At 60.3% G+C, this 17,561-nt stretch overlaps 1 protein-coding gene across 1 annotated transcript in view; it reads left to right on the top strand.

Moving 5' to 3' along the window:
* Positions 1-16,366, top strand: part of RTN4RL1 (reticulon 4 receptor like 1) — a 72,002-nt gene extending 55,636 nt beyond the window's left edge. The window contains exon 2 of the mRNA XM_084862992.1: positions 13,280-16,366. Within this exon, the coding sequence (XP_084719118.1) occupies positions 13,280-14,580 (1,301 nt within the window). The 3' untranslated portion in view covers positions 14,581-16,366. The remainder of the gene's footprint in view (positions 1-13,279) is intronic.
* The last annotated feature ends 1,195 nt before the right edge of the window (positions 16,367-17,561 follow it).

Raw genomic sequence — 17,561 nt, 5'->3', positions numbered from 1 at the left:
GTCTTCAAACTTTTTAAAGTGGGGGCCAGATCACGGTCCCTCAGAGAGCTGGAGGGCCGAACTATATGAACTACTAATCCCTACTGTAACACCTTGGCTGCGCTCACTGCCCAAAAAACCTGGCGGGCAGGATCAGACTCCCCTGGGGGCTGCATGTGGCCCGCGGGCCGTAGTTTGAAGACCCCTGGTCTACACAAAGGAAGGGTCTGGAGAGAATTCATGAGCAGTGATCCTCTAACCTAAGCTGAACTTTGGTTATACGCAACAGAGATCTGGTCTGGCTGACTGAGCAACAGGGGAAGTCCTTGGGAGGTGTTTTAGTTAGGACGTTTTGGGCTACAAGTAATTGAAAACCCAACTCAAAACAGCTAACCCAAGAAGAGGGTTTATGATGTCACATGCCAGATTTATTATGTCATATGCCATTTACAGATCCCAGGACGGGTTGGCTTCACAATAACCATGTTGTTAGGAAGCCAGGCTCTCCCCACCTCTTTGCTCGGTAGTCCTTGCCAAGCTGGGTGTTAGCCTTTAGGTTGATCCCCTGCTGCCTCAGCTGACTGTCTGTGTGGCTCATTGGTCAGCGTGGGGTCACATGCTCCTGTCGAACGAATTGCTGCCCCGCTCCCTAGGCTGGGGCGGAGCCTAGCTCCTTAGAGCATATGGCTGCCTGATGAAGGACATTTGGATCCAATAGCCAAGAAGAGGGGTGTGGAGTGGACCTCTGCAGAAGGGAAGTGGGACCCAAAGGAGAAGCTGAACAGCCTCACTCTGGGGAGGGCAGACCCTGGGGTGGCAGGGTGAGGGGTGGGGGGTGGGGGTCTTGGTGGGAACAACTACTAGGGCAGGGTCCTCAGAACAGCCCAGGAGGGGGAGCCGGCTCCTGCTGAGACACTCTGCCTCTTGCTTTCTGAATCGCCTGCCGTGTGTGTGTGTGTGTGTGTGTGTGTGTGTGTGTGTGTGTGTGGTGGGGTGGATTTGGGGGAGCTGCACCCTCAAGAAGGCAAGGAGAGGGGAGTGAGAACCCCTGAGATGAAAGGGGGAGAGCAGAAACGGGGAAGCAGGGCCAGACCATGGACAGGCTTGTGGGCCACGATCAGCTGGAGGGACCTTATATCGGTAAGGACTTTTATTTGTAAGCAACAGACACCAGCCTTGACTAATTTAAATAAAAGTAAGATTTATTCAAAGGGTACTAGGGCCCTAACCCGTTTGGCTCAGTGGATAGAGAGTTGATCTGCGGACTGAAGGGTCCTGGGTTCAGTTCCGGTCGAGGGCATGTACCTTGGTTGCAGACACATCCCCAGTGGGGGGTGTGCAGGAGGCAGCTGATCGATGATTCTCTCTCATCGATGTTTCTAACTCTCTATCCCTCTCCCTTCCTCTCTGTAAAAAATCAATAATATATTTTTAAAAATAAAGGGTACTAGGTAATTCACTGACTCTCTGGAGGGGTGGGGGCACCCCAGGCAGGAGCAATGCCCCAAATGAAGGCAAAGACACCCCCCAGCTCAGCCCCCAATGTTACCGCCACGGTCACTCCCCCTGCTGGCTCTGTCACCGCTGCTGCATGGATCCTGCTCGGTGCTGCTCATCAGCATCGCTGACCCCTGGCTGAGTCAGGAGGAGTGTGTGGAAGGGCTGAGTCCAGGCCGGGGGGGTGGGGAGGGGGGGTGTCCACGCTACCAGGAGGCTTCGAAAGTGAGGGCTTGACCTTTTCAGGTCCCACGGGGAGGGAAGTTACATAACAAACTGGGAGATCTCCCAAAATACAGGAAGAGGCTTTGTGACTGGGTGGCAAAAAAAAAGTGACAAATGTCAACAGCGCGCTCTCCGGAAGGTATTTGGGGAAGACTGTCAGCTTGGGAGAGCCAGAAACTGGGTCTTTTGTCCCCAGAGCCCTCTCGGCACAGAGCCGGGCCCGGAGGACGGGGAAGAGTAAATACTTTCTGAGCTAATGCCCTGTCAGCAGAGGAGGGACCTGAGCAGACTTAATTGGCCGGGCCAGCTAGCCCAGCAAGAGGGGCCGGGGGGCTTGGGCAGAGGCCAGGGCAGTGGGTGGGCATTAGGAGCCCATGTTTGCAAACCCCTTGATTTCCTGTCCCCTCAGACCTCCTGTGCCGAGGGGAACCTGATTTCCCAGCACACGGAATGCCCGGTTCATCCTGTTCTTTTTCCCGAAACTCCCACTCCCCTCCCTCCCTGGACTCTCGGCCAATGACCCCCCTCTTCCTCCACGGAGAAAACGGCTCCTGGAGGCTAACTCATCTGTGTGTGCCGATTCCCTCACGCACAGGCAGGAAGTGCTCCAGCTGAGCCCTGGGTCTCCCATTGCATCTGTTTCCCCCTCTCTCTCCTCCTGAATCATGCTCATGAGCTTGCAAACGGGCTCTGCCTCTCTCTCTCTTTTTTTCATCACAACTCCCTGGACCCTATCTGTGCCCCTCCACGTCCTGCCCTGTTTCTCTACCCGCTTCACAGCAAAACTTGTGATCACAAACGCCGCTCCCTGACTCCCTTGGGAGTATGCTTCCCTATCCCAGACAGGCCTGGCCTGTGACTGGTTCTGACCAATGAAACAGGATGAGGAATGCCGCTTGTCACTTGAAACAAAAGCTTTAAAAGCCAGTAAGTAGTTGGCCACGTCCTTGGTTTTCTCTCCCAGGAGACGGAGCAGAGCCTCAGCTGTCCTGCCTGCGCCATTGAGACGCTGGGATCGCTTGTTACGTCAGCATATCCTAGCCTGTCCTGACTGATAGCAGGGCTGTCTCTCCTTCCTCACAACCCATTCCTTTTATTTATTTATTTATTTATTTATTTTTTAAAATATATTTTATTGATTTTTCACAGAGAGGAAGGGAGAAGGATAGAGAGCTAGAAACATCAATGAGAGAGAAACATCGACCAGCTGCCTCTTGCACACACCCCCCACTGGGGATGTGCCCGCAACCAATGTATTACATGCCCTTGACCGGAATCGAACCTGGGACCTTTCAGTCCGCAGACCGACGTTCCATCCACTGAGCCAAACCGGTTTCGGCCATTCCTTTTATTTTGAATTTAAAATTAAAAAAAAAAAATTTCAATGATAGTTGGCACACACTATTATATTAGTTTCAGGTGTACAGCAGAGCGATTAGCCATTTATATAACTTCCAAAGCGATCCGTCTGATAAGTCTAGTACCCACCTGGCACCATACGTAGTTATTACAACATCATTGACTGTATTCCCCATGCCGTGCTTCACATCCCCATGACTGTTCTTCTAACTGGCAATTTACTTCTTCATCCTTTCACCTTTCCCACCCGTCCCCCCAAGCCCTCTCCCACCTGGCCGTCGTCACTTTGTTCTCTGTAGCTATGAGTGTGTTTCCGTTTTGTTTGTTTGTTTTGCTTTTAGATTCCACATATAAGTGAAATCAGATGGCATTTGTCTTTCTTGGACTTACTGCACTTGGCATTGACACCCTCTCCCAGGCACTTTATCCCACTCAGTGTGCCTTCTGCCCCCACCTTCCTACCAGAAACAAACTCGCCAGCATCGCCGATTGCCTCCGTAAAGCCGCATCGACCGGACACCTCTCTGTCCTCACGTAAACCCTTAGCGGCCCTCGTCCCGGCCAAGTCCTCCTGCCTTCTGGAAACACTCTTGGCCTCAGTCACATCGCACTTCCTGGCTTTCCTCTGACCTCAGGGGCCTGGGCCTCAGAACTGTTGTGTTGCCGGAAACCTCTGCCTTGCATCTTCTTTCCTGGGTGACCTCATCCGTTCCCACGGATTGAAATGCCATCTCTATGCCGATGGCTTCCCAGGGGAGCTCGCCTCTGGGCTCTGGTTTTCTCTCCCCGCTGGCGCCAGGTAAACATCTCTACAGGCTTCCCAGACTCGCTCCTCCAGTCTCACTGCACCCCATCCTCTCTGAGCCACGCATGGGCCTCCCACCCCTTTCTCTCACTTTCTTGTCCCCACCGACCTCCTCCTGTGATGAGGGGAGCTTGATTTCCCTGCTCATGTGTACAGCTTATGTGTACGTCCCATCAACTCCATATCCCAGACACGGCTCCACTGCTGTCCCCATGGCCCCTCCACCCTCCAGGCCGCCCACGTCTCTCACAGACAGCAGCCCCAGGCCTCCCTGCCCGACTGCCTGCTCTGCCGCAACCCATACTCCACTAGCAGCCCCCCAATCCGATCCCTCCTGCTTCCCCGGCTTCCTACCACACCCAGAATTAGATCCAAACTCTTGGTGGAGGCTGTGAAGGCCCCGGAAGGCCTGCCGCCTGCACGTCTGACTGCGTCTCTCGCCCCTCTTTCCTCGTCCGCACCAAGTTCAGTCCCGTCCCGGGGCCTTTGCACCTGCTGCTCCCTCTTCCCGGAAGGCTGTTCCTTGGCTTCTTCTCAACCTTCAGGTTTCCACTCAGGCGTCACTTGCCTCCAGGGACACACACGCTAATGTCAGTCCCTTGGCTCGTCTCAATCTTCACCCAGTGCCTCCCCCCAGTGCCTCCCCCCCAGTGCCTCCCCCCCAGGGCCTCCCCCCCAGGGCCTCCCCCCCAGGGCCTCCCACCCAGGGCCAGCGTGGGCGGGGCCGGTTCCTCTCCTCTTTCCCTGGGGCCTGGAGGGTGGGCTCTGTTAAGCAAGCAGCACTGTCTCTGACAGGTGCAGCAGCAAGCACAGAGCTGCTTCTCGAATGCATGCAGGAGCGGAGGGACAGGCAGAGTCACAGTGGTGGGGTCGACACCCGGACGTGAGTTCCGAGTGTCTTTCACGGACGGCAGCCAAGGGGAGGCTTCTGGGGACTAGAAGCAGGAGCTTCCGGCAGAGAGCTCTGCGCCTGCTCCTCCACGGCTGGTTTCGGTTCCTTTTTTTGAGTTGCCCATTGCCAGGGCCTTCAGGACAGGGTAGAGCCGCACCCAATCCCTGCCCCTCGCACCCCCTCGGGAGCCCCAGGCAGGCATCTCAATGGACACTTGCCTCTGAGGACTGCCCCACTCCCACAGACGTTTCCTGCCCCACTGAGCACCCGGCTCCCACTCTGCTTCAGGGGGCCTAGCTGGTGGCAGGCGGGTCACCGCTTGCTGTGTTTCGGGGGGAGGGACAGTTGGCTCCGCCGGACTCAGAGGGAGGAGGTGGGGCCCAGAGCCATCTCAAAGCCTCCCCGGAAGAGGTACTTCTCAGAGGCTCTCAACCCTCCATCTTGGAGTCTGGGCTGCCTCAGCCCAGTTCTGGGTTCCCCAAACCGAGGAGCAAATTTGAGTGACACCGGACACATTGTAGGAGCCCACGGGGGGCTTCACAAGGTGAAGGTCAGAGCCCACCTGCCCTGCGCTCCCTGCAGAGTGCTGACAGCTCCCGCTGCGATGGAGGGACAGGGAGAGAGAACAACGTAGCGAGGTCAGGAACCTGTCTTCACCTGCTGTGCCATGGTTGAGCCCCAACTCCATGACTCCACTCATAGTCTGCTCTCTCAGGCCCCGCTGCCGGGCCTCTCGGCTCGGGGAGCAGCTGGGTGGGAGGGGCAAAACCCAGGGTTCCCTGGGGGCCGGGCTGAGCCCTAAGGGAGTGTGCGGCGGCAGCTCCATTTGATCACAGGATCAGAAAAACAAATCATCCCCCTGGGGGAGCACCTTCCTGCAGCCCCCCTGGACCAGCGGTTCAAGGGCACAGCCTCACTGCCTGCTCTCTGACCCCACTTCCAGACGGAGAGACTGAGGCCTCCGAGGGTTAGTGGCCTGCCCGAGGCGGCCCCGCTGAAACGTGCTCCTTCGGGGCTGGTCCCAGACCCAGGCCACAGCTGGGTGCACAGCTGTATGCACTCGCTGCCAGCCCCCTTCCCGAGCGGGGACCCCGGCGAGGAGGCGGTAGACCCGCACGGGCGGAGGGTGGGGAGCGGAGGCCGCTCCGGCCGGCCGGCCCTCGGAGAGCTTGGCAGCCCAATTAGCACGGCGTTCCCGGCCAGGCCTGCTCAGGGGCCCGGGCGCAGCAGATGAAAGCTGAAAGGTTATTTCAATGAGGGGCCGCCCGCCTGCCAGCTGAGAGTGATCCCGGTGTGCTGGAGGGACCTGGAGTGCGTACATAATTCAGCGTGTCAGGAGGAGAGTGGGAGCTAAAGGCAGAGCCAGAGTGAGGCCAAGATGAGGGGATAAGACGAGACGTCAGGGGCCGGGAGGCGCGCCTCTCCCCCGGGAGGCCTGCCCTCTCGGGGATGAAAGGTTTCGGCTGACATCCCTCTTAATGGTCTCCAGAGACAGACATGTGCTTACATATGCACACATGTGTACTCAGGCCTATGCATACACATGCCCACTTGTACACATACGTGTACACACATAGATAAACCCACACAAACGATCACAGGTGCACGTGCACACACACAGGCTCCATCTGGGCCCAGGGCTGCCTCTGGGCTGCAGGCACTGGGCCTGAGGTGCAGGTGTCTGGAGAAAACTCATGCTTCCTGCTTCCTGCCTGCCTCTGTCCCCTCCTCCAATGCTCAGAGATGCTCTTGGCTAAGCTGGGGGCTGGGGCACAGGCTTGGCCCCCAGGTAGGGGAGTGACTTTCCCTGGCTTGTTTGGGACTTCCCAGTTTTAAGACTGCAGGTTTCCCCCTCCCCTATTTTTTTTTTTTTTATGTTTTTATTGGTTTTTAGAGAGAAAGAGAGGAAGGGAGAGGGCTAGAGAGATTAAAAACATGGATGAGCAAGGAACATCATCCATCGGCTGCCTTCTGTATGCACCCTCCCTGGGGATCGAGCCCACAACCCAGCATGTGCCCTGACTGGGAATCAAACCGGCAGCCCTCTTGGTTCCTGGTGCTGAGCCACACCGGCTGGGCAGCACTGACAGTTTTACATCCTGGGAAGCCCCTGAGTCCCAGGCAAACCTGAGCTGGTCACCCGGCCCCCTGGCCTCAGGCTGGCCTGCTGTGCATCGCCCTCCCAGGTTCTGTCCTGTCCCCTCTGTGATGGCCAAAGAGCCCTCCGGAGAGAGCCAAGGCTGAGTCGTCTCTCCCTCTGGAGGTCTCAGTACTAACAAGGGCCTACTGTGTGCCAGCACTGCTCTAGGCCCCGGGCTTGTACCAGGGAACGCACCAGACAAAAATCCGTCCTCAGGGCGTTGACCCTCGGTAGGGGGAGACAGAAGATAAACAGGTTCCATGCATGACATCATTTCGTAGAAGAGGACGAATGTTATGGGGAAAAGTAACAGAGAAGAGGCCCATTTAAAATAGGCCGCTGGGCCAAAACCGGTTTGGCTCAGTGGATAGAGCGTCGGCCTGCAGACTGAAAGGTCCAGGGTTCGATTCTGGTCAAGGGCATGTACCTTGGTTGCGGGCACATCCCCAGTAGGGGGTGTGCAAGAGAGGCAGCTGGTCGATGTTTCTCTCTCATCGATGTTTCTAGCTCTCTATCCCTCTCCCTTCCTCTCTGTAAGAAATCAATAACATATATTTTTTAAAAATGAAATAGGCCGCGGGGACGGTGCTGAGCGGAGAGACCAGAGGGTGAGGGGCAGAGCCCTGCAGATATCCTGGGAAGCGCTCCAGGCGGTGGGAACAGCATGCGCACAGGGCTGGAGCCGTGCCCAGCCTGAGAGAGCAGCCAGGAGAGAAGTGAGGGGGGAGGGAGGGAAGGGGGAGAGGGAGGGGCCGCCTCTGGGCCACGGTCAGAACCTGGGGGTGAGGCAGGGACTCAGTGAGGGTGATGGAGCCACGGAGAGTGGAGCAGAGGAGCCACAGGCTCTGACTCACACTTCTTTAACAGAGATGCAGGGGCAGCGGGGGGACCACCCAGGAGGCTACTGTGATGGTTCAGGGAGATGTGATGGTGGCCCGGACCCAGGCGGGGGCTGGGAGGAATGGGTGGATTCTAGTTCTGAAGTTGAGCTGACAGGGTTTCTGACGAATGGGTGAGAGGTGAGAGAGAAAGAAGAGTCCAGATGACTCTGAAGTTCTTTTTTTTCTTTTTTTAAATGTATTTTTATAGATTTCAGAGAGAGGAAGGGAGAGGAAGAGAAACATCCATGATGAGAAACATTGACCCAATGCTTCCTGCATGTCCCCTGCTGGGGACTGAGCCTGAGACTCGGGCATGTGCCCTGACTGGGGATGGGACCCAGACTCCTGGCTCATGGGATGCCCAACCACTGAGCCACATCGGCCAGGCGACTGAAGCTCCTGGCCTGAGCAGCCAGCATGAAGGAGCTGCCTTCTCCTGAGATGGAGGAAGGTGGGGAGGTGGGGCGGGGGGGGGGGGGGGGGGGGAGAGCAGCAGCTTAGTTTTGGACGGATTGACCTTGGCCCGTGGAGAGACGGGGGAGGCAGGTGGACACAGGTATCCGCAGACAGAGAGGGCCGGGCTGCAGCTTTACAGGCGATACCCCTTTTACAGGCGAGGAGAGTGAGGCAGGCTCACACAAGCCAGGGGACACGCCTGGGGAGCCGGGACCCAGGTCTCTCTGGCTCCGAAGCCTGTGCCCGCCCACAGCCCCCGCCCAGCCCCCCATGCCGGGCGGTGGGGGCTGAGGAGGGAAGCCCAGCGCTGCCCTGGCTGGCTTCCTGGTCTCCAGGCCTGAGCCAGGCTGAGGCGGTGGGGGGTGCCCGCCAGGAAGTGGCCGGCGTCTGGGGGCAGCACAGAGGGACGGAGCCAAGTGACCTGCAGCGCCAGTAGCTCTGTGAACCCAGCGGGCCCAGCCTGAGGCCATTATCTCACCACAAGAGCCATTCGGTTAGCATCGATTGGCTGGGAGAGGAGCATCTGGCAAGGCTGGGGCGGGGGTGCAGAGCCAGAATTGACCGCATGGCTGTCCGTCTCCAAGGCTCAGGAGCCCTGTGGACCTGCCGGGGTCCGTGGGGATGCCAGGCCGTCGGGCTGCTCCTGCGCAGGCGTGTGGAGCCCCTGTGGGGCCAGGTGGAATCAGACGTAGGGCAGCGGGAGGCCTGAGGTGCCGGGGTCAGAAAGGGCTGCAGCCCTCAGATGGGGCCGCCGTGCCCTCCCGAGCAGCATGGAGCGTCTGGAGTCGGGGGCTGTTGGGTGAGACCTGCTCCACCGCCTGGCTCACCCGCTGCGAGGCCTTGGCCAGCCACAGCCTTCTGGGCTCCGTGTCCTCCGCCACGAAACGGCATCAGCCACGGGTGCTGTGAGGAGCCCCTGTAGAGACCCTGGCACAGGCTGAGGCTGGGTCTTCCCTGTTCGGCTCCCTTCCTGCTGCCAGGAGCGGGGGAGGGGCAGGCCCTGCCCCGCTGGCCCCAGCCTGGACTGCAGGAGGAGCCCTGGGCTGGAGTCGGAGCTGGTCCCAGCCCAGCCGAGCTGGTGTGACAGCCTCTGTGGGAGACCTGGCTACTTAGAGGCTGGGAGAGGGCCAGGGTAAGATGGGGGCCTGCTCCCCACCCATCCCACCACACCCACCCCCCACGGGGCCGTTCAGAAGCCCATCTTTGGGACGGGCTGCTGAGTGGCCTGGGTGAGTCCATGCCCAGGCCAGGCCCCTCCAACCCAACAGGGGGAGGGTTTGGGGGCTTTGCTGGCGGGAGAACCTGAAAGCAATGCCTGCGTTCCGTTCCTGCACACCCTGTGACATGGGCAGCAGGAGCCTTCCTGAACTCCCCCACACCGCCCACCCCCCGCCGAGGCGCCTCTTGTAGGCCCAGCACCTGGCCAGACTGCCTGGTGTTATGAGACCCCCTATCCTCCAGTCCATGAGGACTCGCCCAGAGGCCCAGGTCTCTCCCTGCCCTGGCATCCTGGGTACTCGGTATGTATCTGGATGCACCTGGCAGTAAGTGTTGGATGGAGGAAGGAATGAATGAGGTAGCAGAGATCCAGGGACGCTCAGATACGTGGGAGACCAGGAGGTTAGGGAGTAGCTGGCAAAGCAGTCAGTCAGGTGCATACCCCTAGAAGTGGAGAAGGAGGAGGAAGAGGAAGAAAACGAGGAGAAGGAGGAAGAGGAGAAGGAAGAGAAGGAGGAGGAGGAGAAGGAGGAAGAGGAGAAGGAGGAGGAGGAGGACGAGGAGGAGGAGGAGAAAGTGGAGGAGAGCACGAGGAAGGCCAGAGAGTGGGGGAGACCCAGCCTTGGTTTTTTCAGCTCCCTCAGGCAAAGCAACCCCTGCCTTACCCGGAGGGGACGGAGGAGGCTGATGGGAGGGGGTGCAGGCTCCTCCCTGGAGACTTGGATCCCTGCTAATTTGCAATCTTAAAACGCTCAGCAGAGGCACCGGCCTCCTTGTTAGAGCACTAATCAGCAATCAGTGGGCCGGGCTCCCATGGGCCTCGTGGAGGGGGCACAAGGGGCTCAGCCATGATGCCAGCCTTCCTGGAGGAGCCTGGCAGGATGAGGACCGGGGCCAGAGCATGCCGGCTTGGGCAGGGGGGCTGGAGGCAGGTGCCAGGGCTGGCTGGGAGGGCTGGTCCAGGGCCTTGGCGTCAGGACCAGCTTCCAGAGTGGAGAAGCAGACTCAGCTGAGACCCACTCCAGTGCCCAGGGGGAGGGGAAGCTTCCGGGGCACGGGCTCCCTGGCATCTGAGCGGTAATGAAGGACAGAGACAGCTCCAAGCATTGGCTGGGCTCCTCCCTCCTCCTGGGCCCCTCTCAGGAGGGCGGGCAAGGCGGCTCCTGCCCTGGTCCCGCCTTCCCCCTCCCCTTGTTATCCCACCCCCTCCTACTTGCCGAAGTGTGTTCATGTGCCCGCTGCTAAGCCACACCCAGATTTGGGGGCAGTTGGCTTTTACACCCAACCCGGGGCCTTCACCTGGCATTCCCCTGGATCCCCAACATTCCCTGGAGACACCTGTTTGAGGAAGGGGTGTTGCTTCTCTGGGGAACACTTCAGATAAACCCATCTCAGCACCTTAAAAAGACAGGGCCATAAAAGCCGGCAGAAGGGCTGTCTGAACGCATTCCCCCTCCCCCGTTCTTGGGGCAGGAAACCCTCAGGGTAATCCTGAGGCCCAGAGAGGCTTGAGCAGAAGTACTTTGTCAACTCCATAAGCTGCACAAATGTCAGGTGGCATTAGCCTGCCCAAGCTCACCCCGTCCCCATGGTGAGCGGCTTAAGGGAAGGAACTGCCTTTGTCTTTGCAGAACCCTCCAGATGGGGTGGCTGGTACGGCCCCGCGTGTCTCCCAAGCACAGGCTCATGGCCACGGCCCTGCCCCCTCAGCACCGCGAGCACCGTGACCTCCCCTGAGCGAGGAGGGGCACGTGGCCGGGTGGGGGCTGCCCCCCGGGGCAAGGTCCCTGGAAGACGGCAGCCTGGGCGGGGTGGTCATGGAGTGGAGAGAAGGGAAGGGGAGTGTCAGGCTCTGGAAAGTGCAGCCAATGTGGGTTGGGCCCTCCTCCCCGCCCTGGGTGTTGGAGGTTCAAGGCAGCAGGCAGGTTCTGCAGGAGTCAGCTGGCATCTGGGGTCCAGCTCCAGTGCCCTCACACTCCCATCTCTCCTGTGGGGCTGGGATCCCCGGGCCAGAACGAGGTGGGAAGTGGGGGGCTGGAAGCCAGACCCAAGCCTCCACATGGTTGGCATGGGGATCACTGACTCATGGTACAGAAGGGAAATGGGCAGAGGAGATGTGCCAGCCTCGGGCCTGGCCTACAGGCTGCAGGCTGCCCAGGCCTCCTGGTGACTGAAGGCACTGCCGGGCTGCAGAGAGCATGGCCTGACCCACAGCTGCACTGCCACCACCACCACCACCACCACCACCACCACCACCACCTAGGTCGTAATTGCTCTGAAGTCGTAACTGAACCCAATTATGCAAAAACCAAATTGTGTGCCATGATTTTTATGTGTTGGGAACTTACGGTGGAAGCCGGGTCGGGAAGCAGCTGCCACCCCCTGGGAGACCGTAACTCCCAACAGCTGGGAGCTGTCACGTATTTACGACGCCATTTCTGCTGGAAACCGGGGTGTGTGTGTATGTGTGTGTGTGTGTGTGTGTGTGTGTGTGGCGGTGGCGGAGAGGCGTGCCTGGGCCTGGGCAGGCCGTCGGGCAGAGGCAGGCCTGGGTACCGGCGGGGTGGCCAGCAGGAGGATGGGCGCAGGACGGGCTGGAGCGAGGCTGGAAGGGCTGGTTCTCTCGTTCTGCACACTCTGGGCGTAGCTGGCAGCAGGGGGCATCGGCAGAGCTGCCCCAGGCCCCCAGCTCCTCCGAGAGGCCAGGCTGGAGGGGGAGGGCAGGAGGCCAACAGGGCAGCCAGGAGCCTGGTGCCTGTCCCCCCAACACCGGCGCGCCTGCTGGGCTGCCAGGGGCAGCTGCCACCCTGGAAAAAGGCAACTAATGACCATGGGCCATAATGAGGCAGCTCCCGTAATGAGCCCGGGGCTATTATCCGACCGCAGGCTGGACGCATCCGAAAATAAATTATTTTAAGGATCCATTAATGCATGCCTAATTAATGCCCAATTAGAGGGAAGCTACAGAGAAAACACTCCGGACAGTCTCGAGGCATGGTTTGGCTTACAAGCACAGCCTGGGAGTGAGAGTGAGGTGGGGAGAGGGGCGGAGCCAGGCGGGGACCTGAATGGCCGCAGCCTCTGTCTGGTCTGGCGGCTTCCTGGGCCCCGGGCCCTGCCGGCCCTGGTCCCTCCCCCAGGCCTCTGCACACCTGTGTCCTCTCCGTACCTCTTCACAGCTGTTCCTATTTAGAAGTGAGGGGTGTCACTTATGTGAGGATGTGGGAGGCCCTGTAAGCAAGACGTCTTCTGAAATCAACTCCGCATGCACGCTTCGCTTGTTTGGGGAAACAATTTAAATAGAGAGACTCCTCAGAACTCCATGTGATACATTTGCTCGGGTGGGACAGGAGGCTGCCCCACTCTGTGTTCACACAGGTAATGGGAGGTTGACTGCTGTGTGACCCACCCTACCCCACCCCAAGGGCTGACAGACAGCCTGGGGAGGTGGGGCTGGGAGGCTGGGGCCGGGTTAGGGTTTGGGGCGGGGCTAGGGAGAAGGTGTGGGAATCAGAGAGCCTTCCTTCACATCCCAAGCTTACTGATCTCACAGCCCAGGCTGGGGAGAGAACCCCAGGAGAGGTGGGGTGCCAGGATGTGGGGAGCAGTATCTAGCTGCAGATGGGGGGCTGGCTTGAGCCTGACCCCTGCCTTCCAGCCATCAGGAGCCAGGCCCTCAGGGGGCCACCATCCCAGACAAGTGAGCGAGAGGCAGATTAGACAGAGTCCCAGCCTCCAAGGGGCGTCACTTGCCATCCAGTCCTCCCCTCCCCAACCACGACCGCCGCCCCTGACCTGCTGTGCTCTCTCCCCCCACCCCATCCCAGGGTGCTGCGTGGAGCTGCTGCTGCTGCTGCTGCTGGCCGGCGAGCTGCCCCTGGGCGGCGGCTGCCCACGGGACTGCGTGTGCTACCCGGCGCCCATGACGGTCAGCTGCCAGGCACACAACTTCGCCGCCGTCCCCGCGGGCATCCCCGAGGACAGCGAGCGCGTCTTCCTGCAGAACAACCGCATCGCCGAGCTGCGGCCGGGCCACTTCAGCCCGGCCACCGTCACCCTGTGGATCTACTCCAACAACATCACCGTCATCGACCCGCGCACCTTCGAGGGCTTCGCGCACCTGGAGGAGCTAGACCTGGGCGACAACCGGCAGCTGCGGACGCTGGCGCCCGAGACGTTCCGGGGCCTGGCCAGGCTGCACGCGCTCTACCTCTACCGGTGTGGGCTCGGCGCCCTGCCCGCGCGCCTCTTCGGCGGCCTGCACAGCCTGCAGTACCTCTACCTGCAGGACAACCAGCTCGAGCACCTGCAGGACGACGTCTTCGCCGACCTGGTCAACCTGAGCCACCTGTTCCTGCACGGCAACCGGCTGCGGAGCCTGGGCCGCGACCCCTTCCGCGGGCTGGTGAACCTGGACCGGCTGCTGCTGCACGAGAACCGGCTGCAGTGGGTGCACCCCCGCGCCTTCCACGACCTCGGCCGGCTCACCACGCTCTTCCTCTTCAACAACAGCCTCTCCGAGCTGCAGGGCGACTGCCTGGCCCCGCTGGCCGCGCTGGAGTTCCTGCGCCTCAACGGCAACGCCTGGCACTGCGGCTGCGGCGCGCGCTCGCTGTGGGCCTGGCTGCGGCGCTTCCGCGGCTCCAGCTCCGCGGTGCCCTGCGCCGCCCCCGAGCCGCTGCGGGGCCGCGACCTGAAGCTGCTGAGCGCCCAGGACTTCCGGAACTGCTACGGGCCCGCGTCCCCGCACCAGATCAAGTCCCACACGCTCCCCACCACCGACAGGGCGGCGCGCAAGGAGCACCACCCGGCCCGCGGCGCCGCCAGGGACAAGAGCCACCCGCACGGCTCCCGGACGGGCTCCCGGAAGCCAGGCAAGAACTGCACCAGCCACAGGAACCGCAACCAGGTCTCCAAGGGGACGCTGGAGCTGCAGGACTACGCCCCCGACTACCCGCACCAGTTCAGCTTCGACAGCATGCCCACTGCGCGGCCCAAGAGGAAGGGCAAATGCGCCCGCAGGACCCCCATGCGCGCCCCCAGCGGGGTGCAGCAGGCCTCCGCCGGCAGCTCCCTGGGGGCCTCCGTGCTGGCCTGGATCCTGGGGCTGGCGGCCACGCTGCGCTGAGGACCCCGGCCACCAGCTCCCAGCACTGCCACGTGTCCACCAAGAAACAGCGTGTCTTTTCTTTTCTTTTTTTTATACCAGTGGGGGATCTGCTGGGTTTTAGGCAGAGGCTGAGAAAGGCTTTGGCTGCTGCCTGGGTCCTGCCTGGTGGATTATAAACCCAAAGTGTACAGCCCCCAGCAGGAGGGGACGAGCACCCCTCTTCCGGCTGCCCCAGCCAGCCCCCTCTGAGCAGCCAGGACAGCACCCACCGGGCGAGGGGGGAGCACAGAGAGCATCCTCCTTCCTGAGCAGCCCCGGGACCGCGCCCCCCGGAGCTGAGGAATCCCGTGATTTGGAGATGATGTCTGAGGGGCCCCTACCTTCCTCGGAGGAAGCGGGACTCAGAGGAACAGATGATGGTCACACAAGAGGCTGGGCTGGCCAGCTGGCCCGACTGGGAGCGCATGATCAGGTGTCATTTTGGCTTTTGCCTGAGGCCACTCAGTCACCCTGCCCTGGATCCCACGGTGCACCACCCTCAGGCCCTTCCTGGAGTGACGCCTCTCATTCCCGATGTCTCAGGCAACCCTGGGCCTCCCAGCCCAGACCCCGGGCTCCACGAACCAGTTACCAAAGGCAAGATCGTCAGAGGCTGAAATTCAGAACTTCATCACGTGCAATGAGGTTCCCACAGGAGGTGCCGTTTTATAACTACGTCCACTTATATATATATATACACACACACACACACGCACACTCTCTACATCTATATATATATATATATACACACACACACACACACAGAGACACAGGTCCCTGCCCCACACCCTTACCAAACTGTATGTATGTCTTACCATGTTTATAAACTATATGGAAAACTATATCTGCTGAACTGAGAATTGTATTGGTGATTTCTAGCAAGGAAAGGAGTTTATAGGGTTTTTGTCTAGAATCCCAATCTCCAACAGCAGCCCTCCTGTAACCTGGGCTTGCCAGGGACATGGGCAAACGGTCAGTGGGGAGGGTCGCCGAGGAGGCAGTGAGCATCACTTCAGGGGACCAATATTCTTAGGTGTTTAGAGCATCACCTTGTTTTTTATACGCAGCACAGGCCATCTGCCACCCGGAGGGCCATTGCCCCCCCACAGTAACTGCTGGTGTCAGGGTGAGACGTGAGGAGCAGCTTGCGGGACATCAGGGAGCCGGGTCCGGGGGACAGGCTGCATGGAGAAGGGGCAGCAGGGGCTCCGGGCTCCTCAGGCCACCGGGTGAAGCAGCCTCCTCCGTGTTCGTTCAGTCGGCAGAGCAGTGTCCTCAGCCCAGCGTGTGGCCAGGGAGACTGTGAGCATGAGCCCAGGCCTCCAGCTGAGCTGCTGGATTGGGGCTGTCTGATGGGGTCCCCGCAAGGACCCTGTGCAGGATGGCAGGACGGAAAGGACCCGGTGGCCTTAGCAGGAGGGGAACAGCCAGGGCATTTCGAGAACCATCTCAGGCACTTCTGCGCTGTGGGGGCCCTGTCCCTGCTGGTCCTTCCCAAGGTGCCGGGGGACGGGCAGAGGCCAGGGAGCCAGACTCGGGAGGCAGGGGCGGGGACTGGCAGTGAACACAGCGGGCAGCCCAGGCAGGGGACGGGGGCTCCAGCCAAGGTCGGCCGTGCCGCTTGCTGGCCGGGGCCTGGGCGGGCGCGGCCTCCTTTGCGCTTCGCACAGTCCTGCATTCCCCGCAGGAAAGGATGTGTCTGAGGAGCAAGGAACGCTAAGTCCAATTAGGAGAGGAAAATAACAATAAAACACTTTTTTTTTCTCTTGGACAAGGAGCCTGTTTCTCATTTCCTAAGCCCGCATTCCTGCAGGGGCGCGGCTCCCGGCTTTCGGGGTGGGCGGGCCTGGCTGGGCCCGGCTCTGAGGCGCTGCGGGTTTGTTGGCGGGAGGAGCTGTTCGGGGCAGGGGCACGCTGACTCACCGCGGTGCATGAGCACATGCGTGTACACACACACACACACACACACACACACACACACACGGTTCTCCTCTCGCCCGCACAGAACATGACTCACTCCCCACACTCTGGCCGCGCTGTCTCTGTGGCCGGCACCATCGCTGTGGCTTTCCCCGGAGCAGGCTGGCTGGATCCTTCCCGGCCGTTCCCAAGGGCCTCACCCGCAGCGGCTGAGCTATTGATTCTTGGGGGGGGGGGGGGGGTGGTGGCTGGAAAGGAACTGCCAGTTCCGGGGGCCACGCCAGACGGCGGTGAGAGTTCTCAGGTGGAGGGAGGAGGGCGGTGTGTGTGTGTTTTTAAAAGCCTCACCCAAGGATACGTGTTACTGATTTTATAGAGAGGTAAAGGGGGGAGGAGGGGGGGAGACACACTGAGCCTAGGTATATGTCCTGACTGGGATTCGAACTGGCAACCTTTCGGCGTACGGGACGACCCTCCAACCAACTGAGCCGCAACGGCCGGGGCCGGGCTGTGCTTTCAAGTCTGGATAAATCCTCCTCCGCACAGGCCGGGGGTGGGCACTAAAGGGAGACCGCCATGGGCAGAACAGATTGTCCGCGGCCTGTGGCTGCTCCCGAAGGCCCGCCCGCCCGTGTCCAGGCCTGTGCCGGAGCCCGGCTGTCCCTTCGCACCCAGGGATGCTGTTGGGGTGTTGATTTCATTTCCAACTTTAGACAGCAAAGCCCTCAGCGGGAAAATCAAGAGTCCGAGTCCTTTATTAAATTTCTTTTAAAGACTCGGTAAGTCCCTGTAACATGGGAGGGAAGTGAAGGGATGAGAAATGCTGATGTCCTGTCGCTGATCCGCTTCTGTCAGGCGTACGCGCAGTCCTGGCTGCCGACGGCTACTGGGGGCAAGGCAGAGGGCCCAGGCCGCGGGGGGAGGTTAGCAGCTTCTCCAACAGGTGGGAGGGACGAAGCGGTTCCTCTGTGGAGACATCACGGTCCCTGGGCAGGCTCCATGCTACCCAGTTACAGCCATGGCCCAAACATCGGAGCAAG

Source organism: Pipistrellus hanaki (genome assembly GCF_964339955.1).
Source record: "Pipistrellus hanaki genome assembly, chromosome: 16".
Classification (NCBI taxonomy): domain Eukaryota; kingdom Metazoa; phylum Chordata; class Mammalia; order Chiroptera; family Vespertilionidae; genus Pipistrellus; species Pipistrellus hanaki.
The sequence above is the reverse complement of the archived record's forward strand: the minus strand, read 5'-3'. Positions and strand labels throughout refer to the sequence as shown.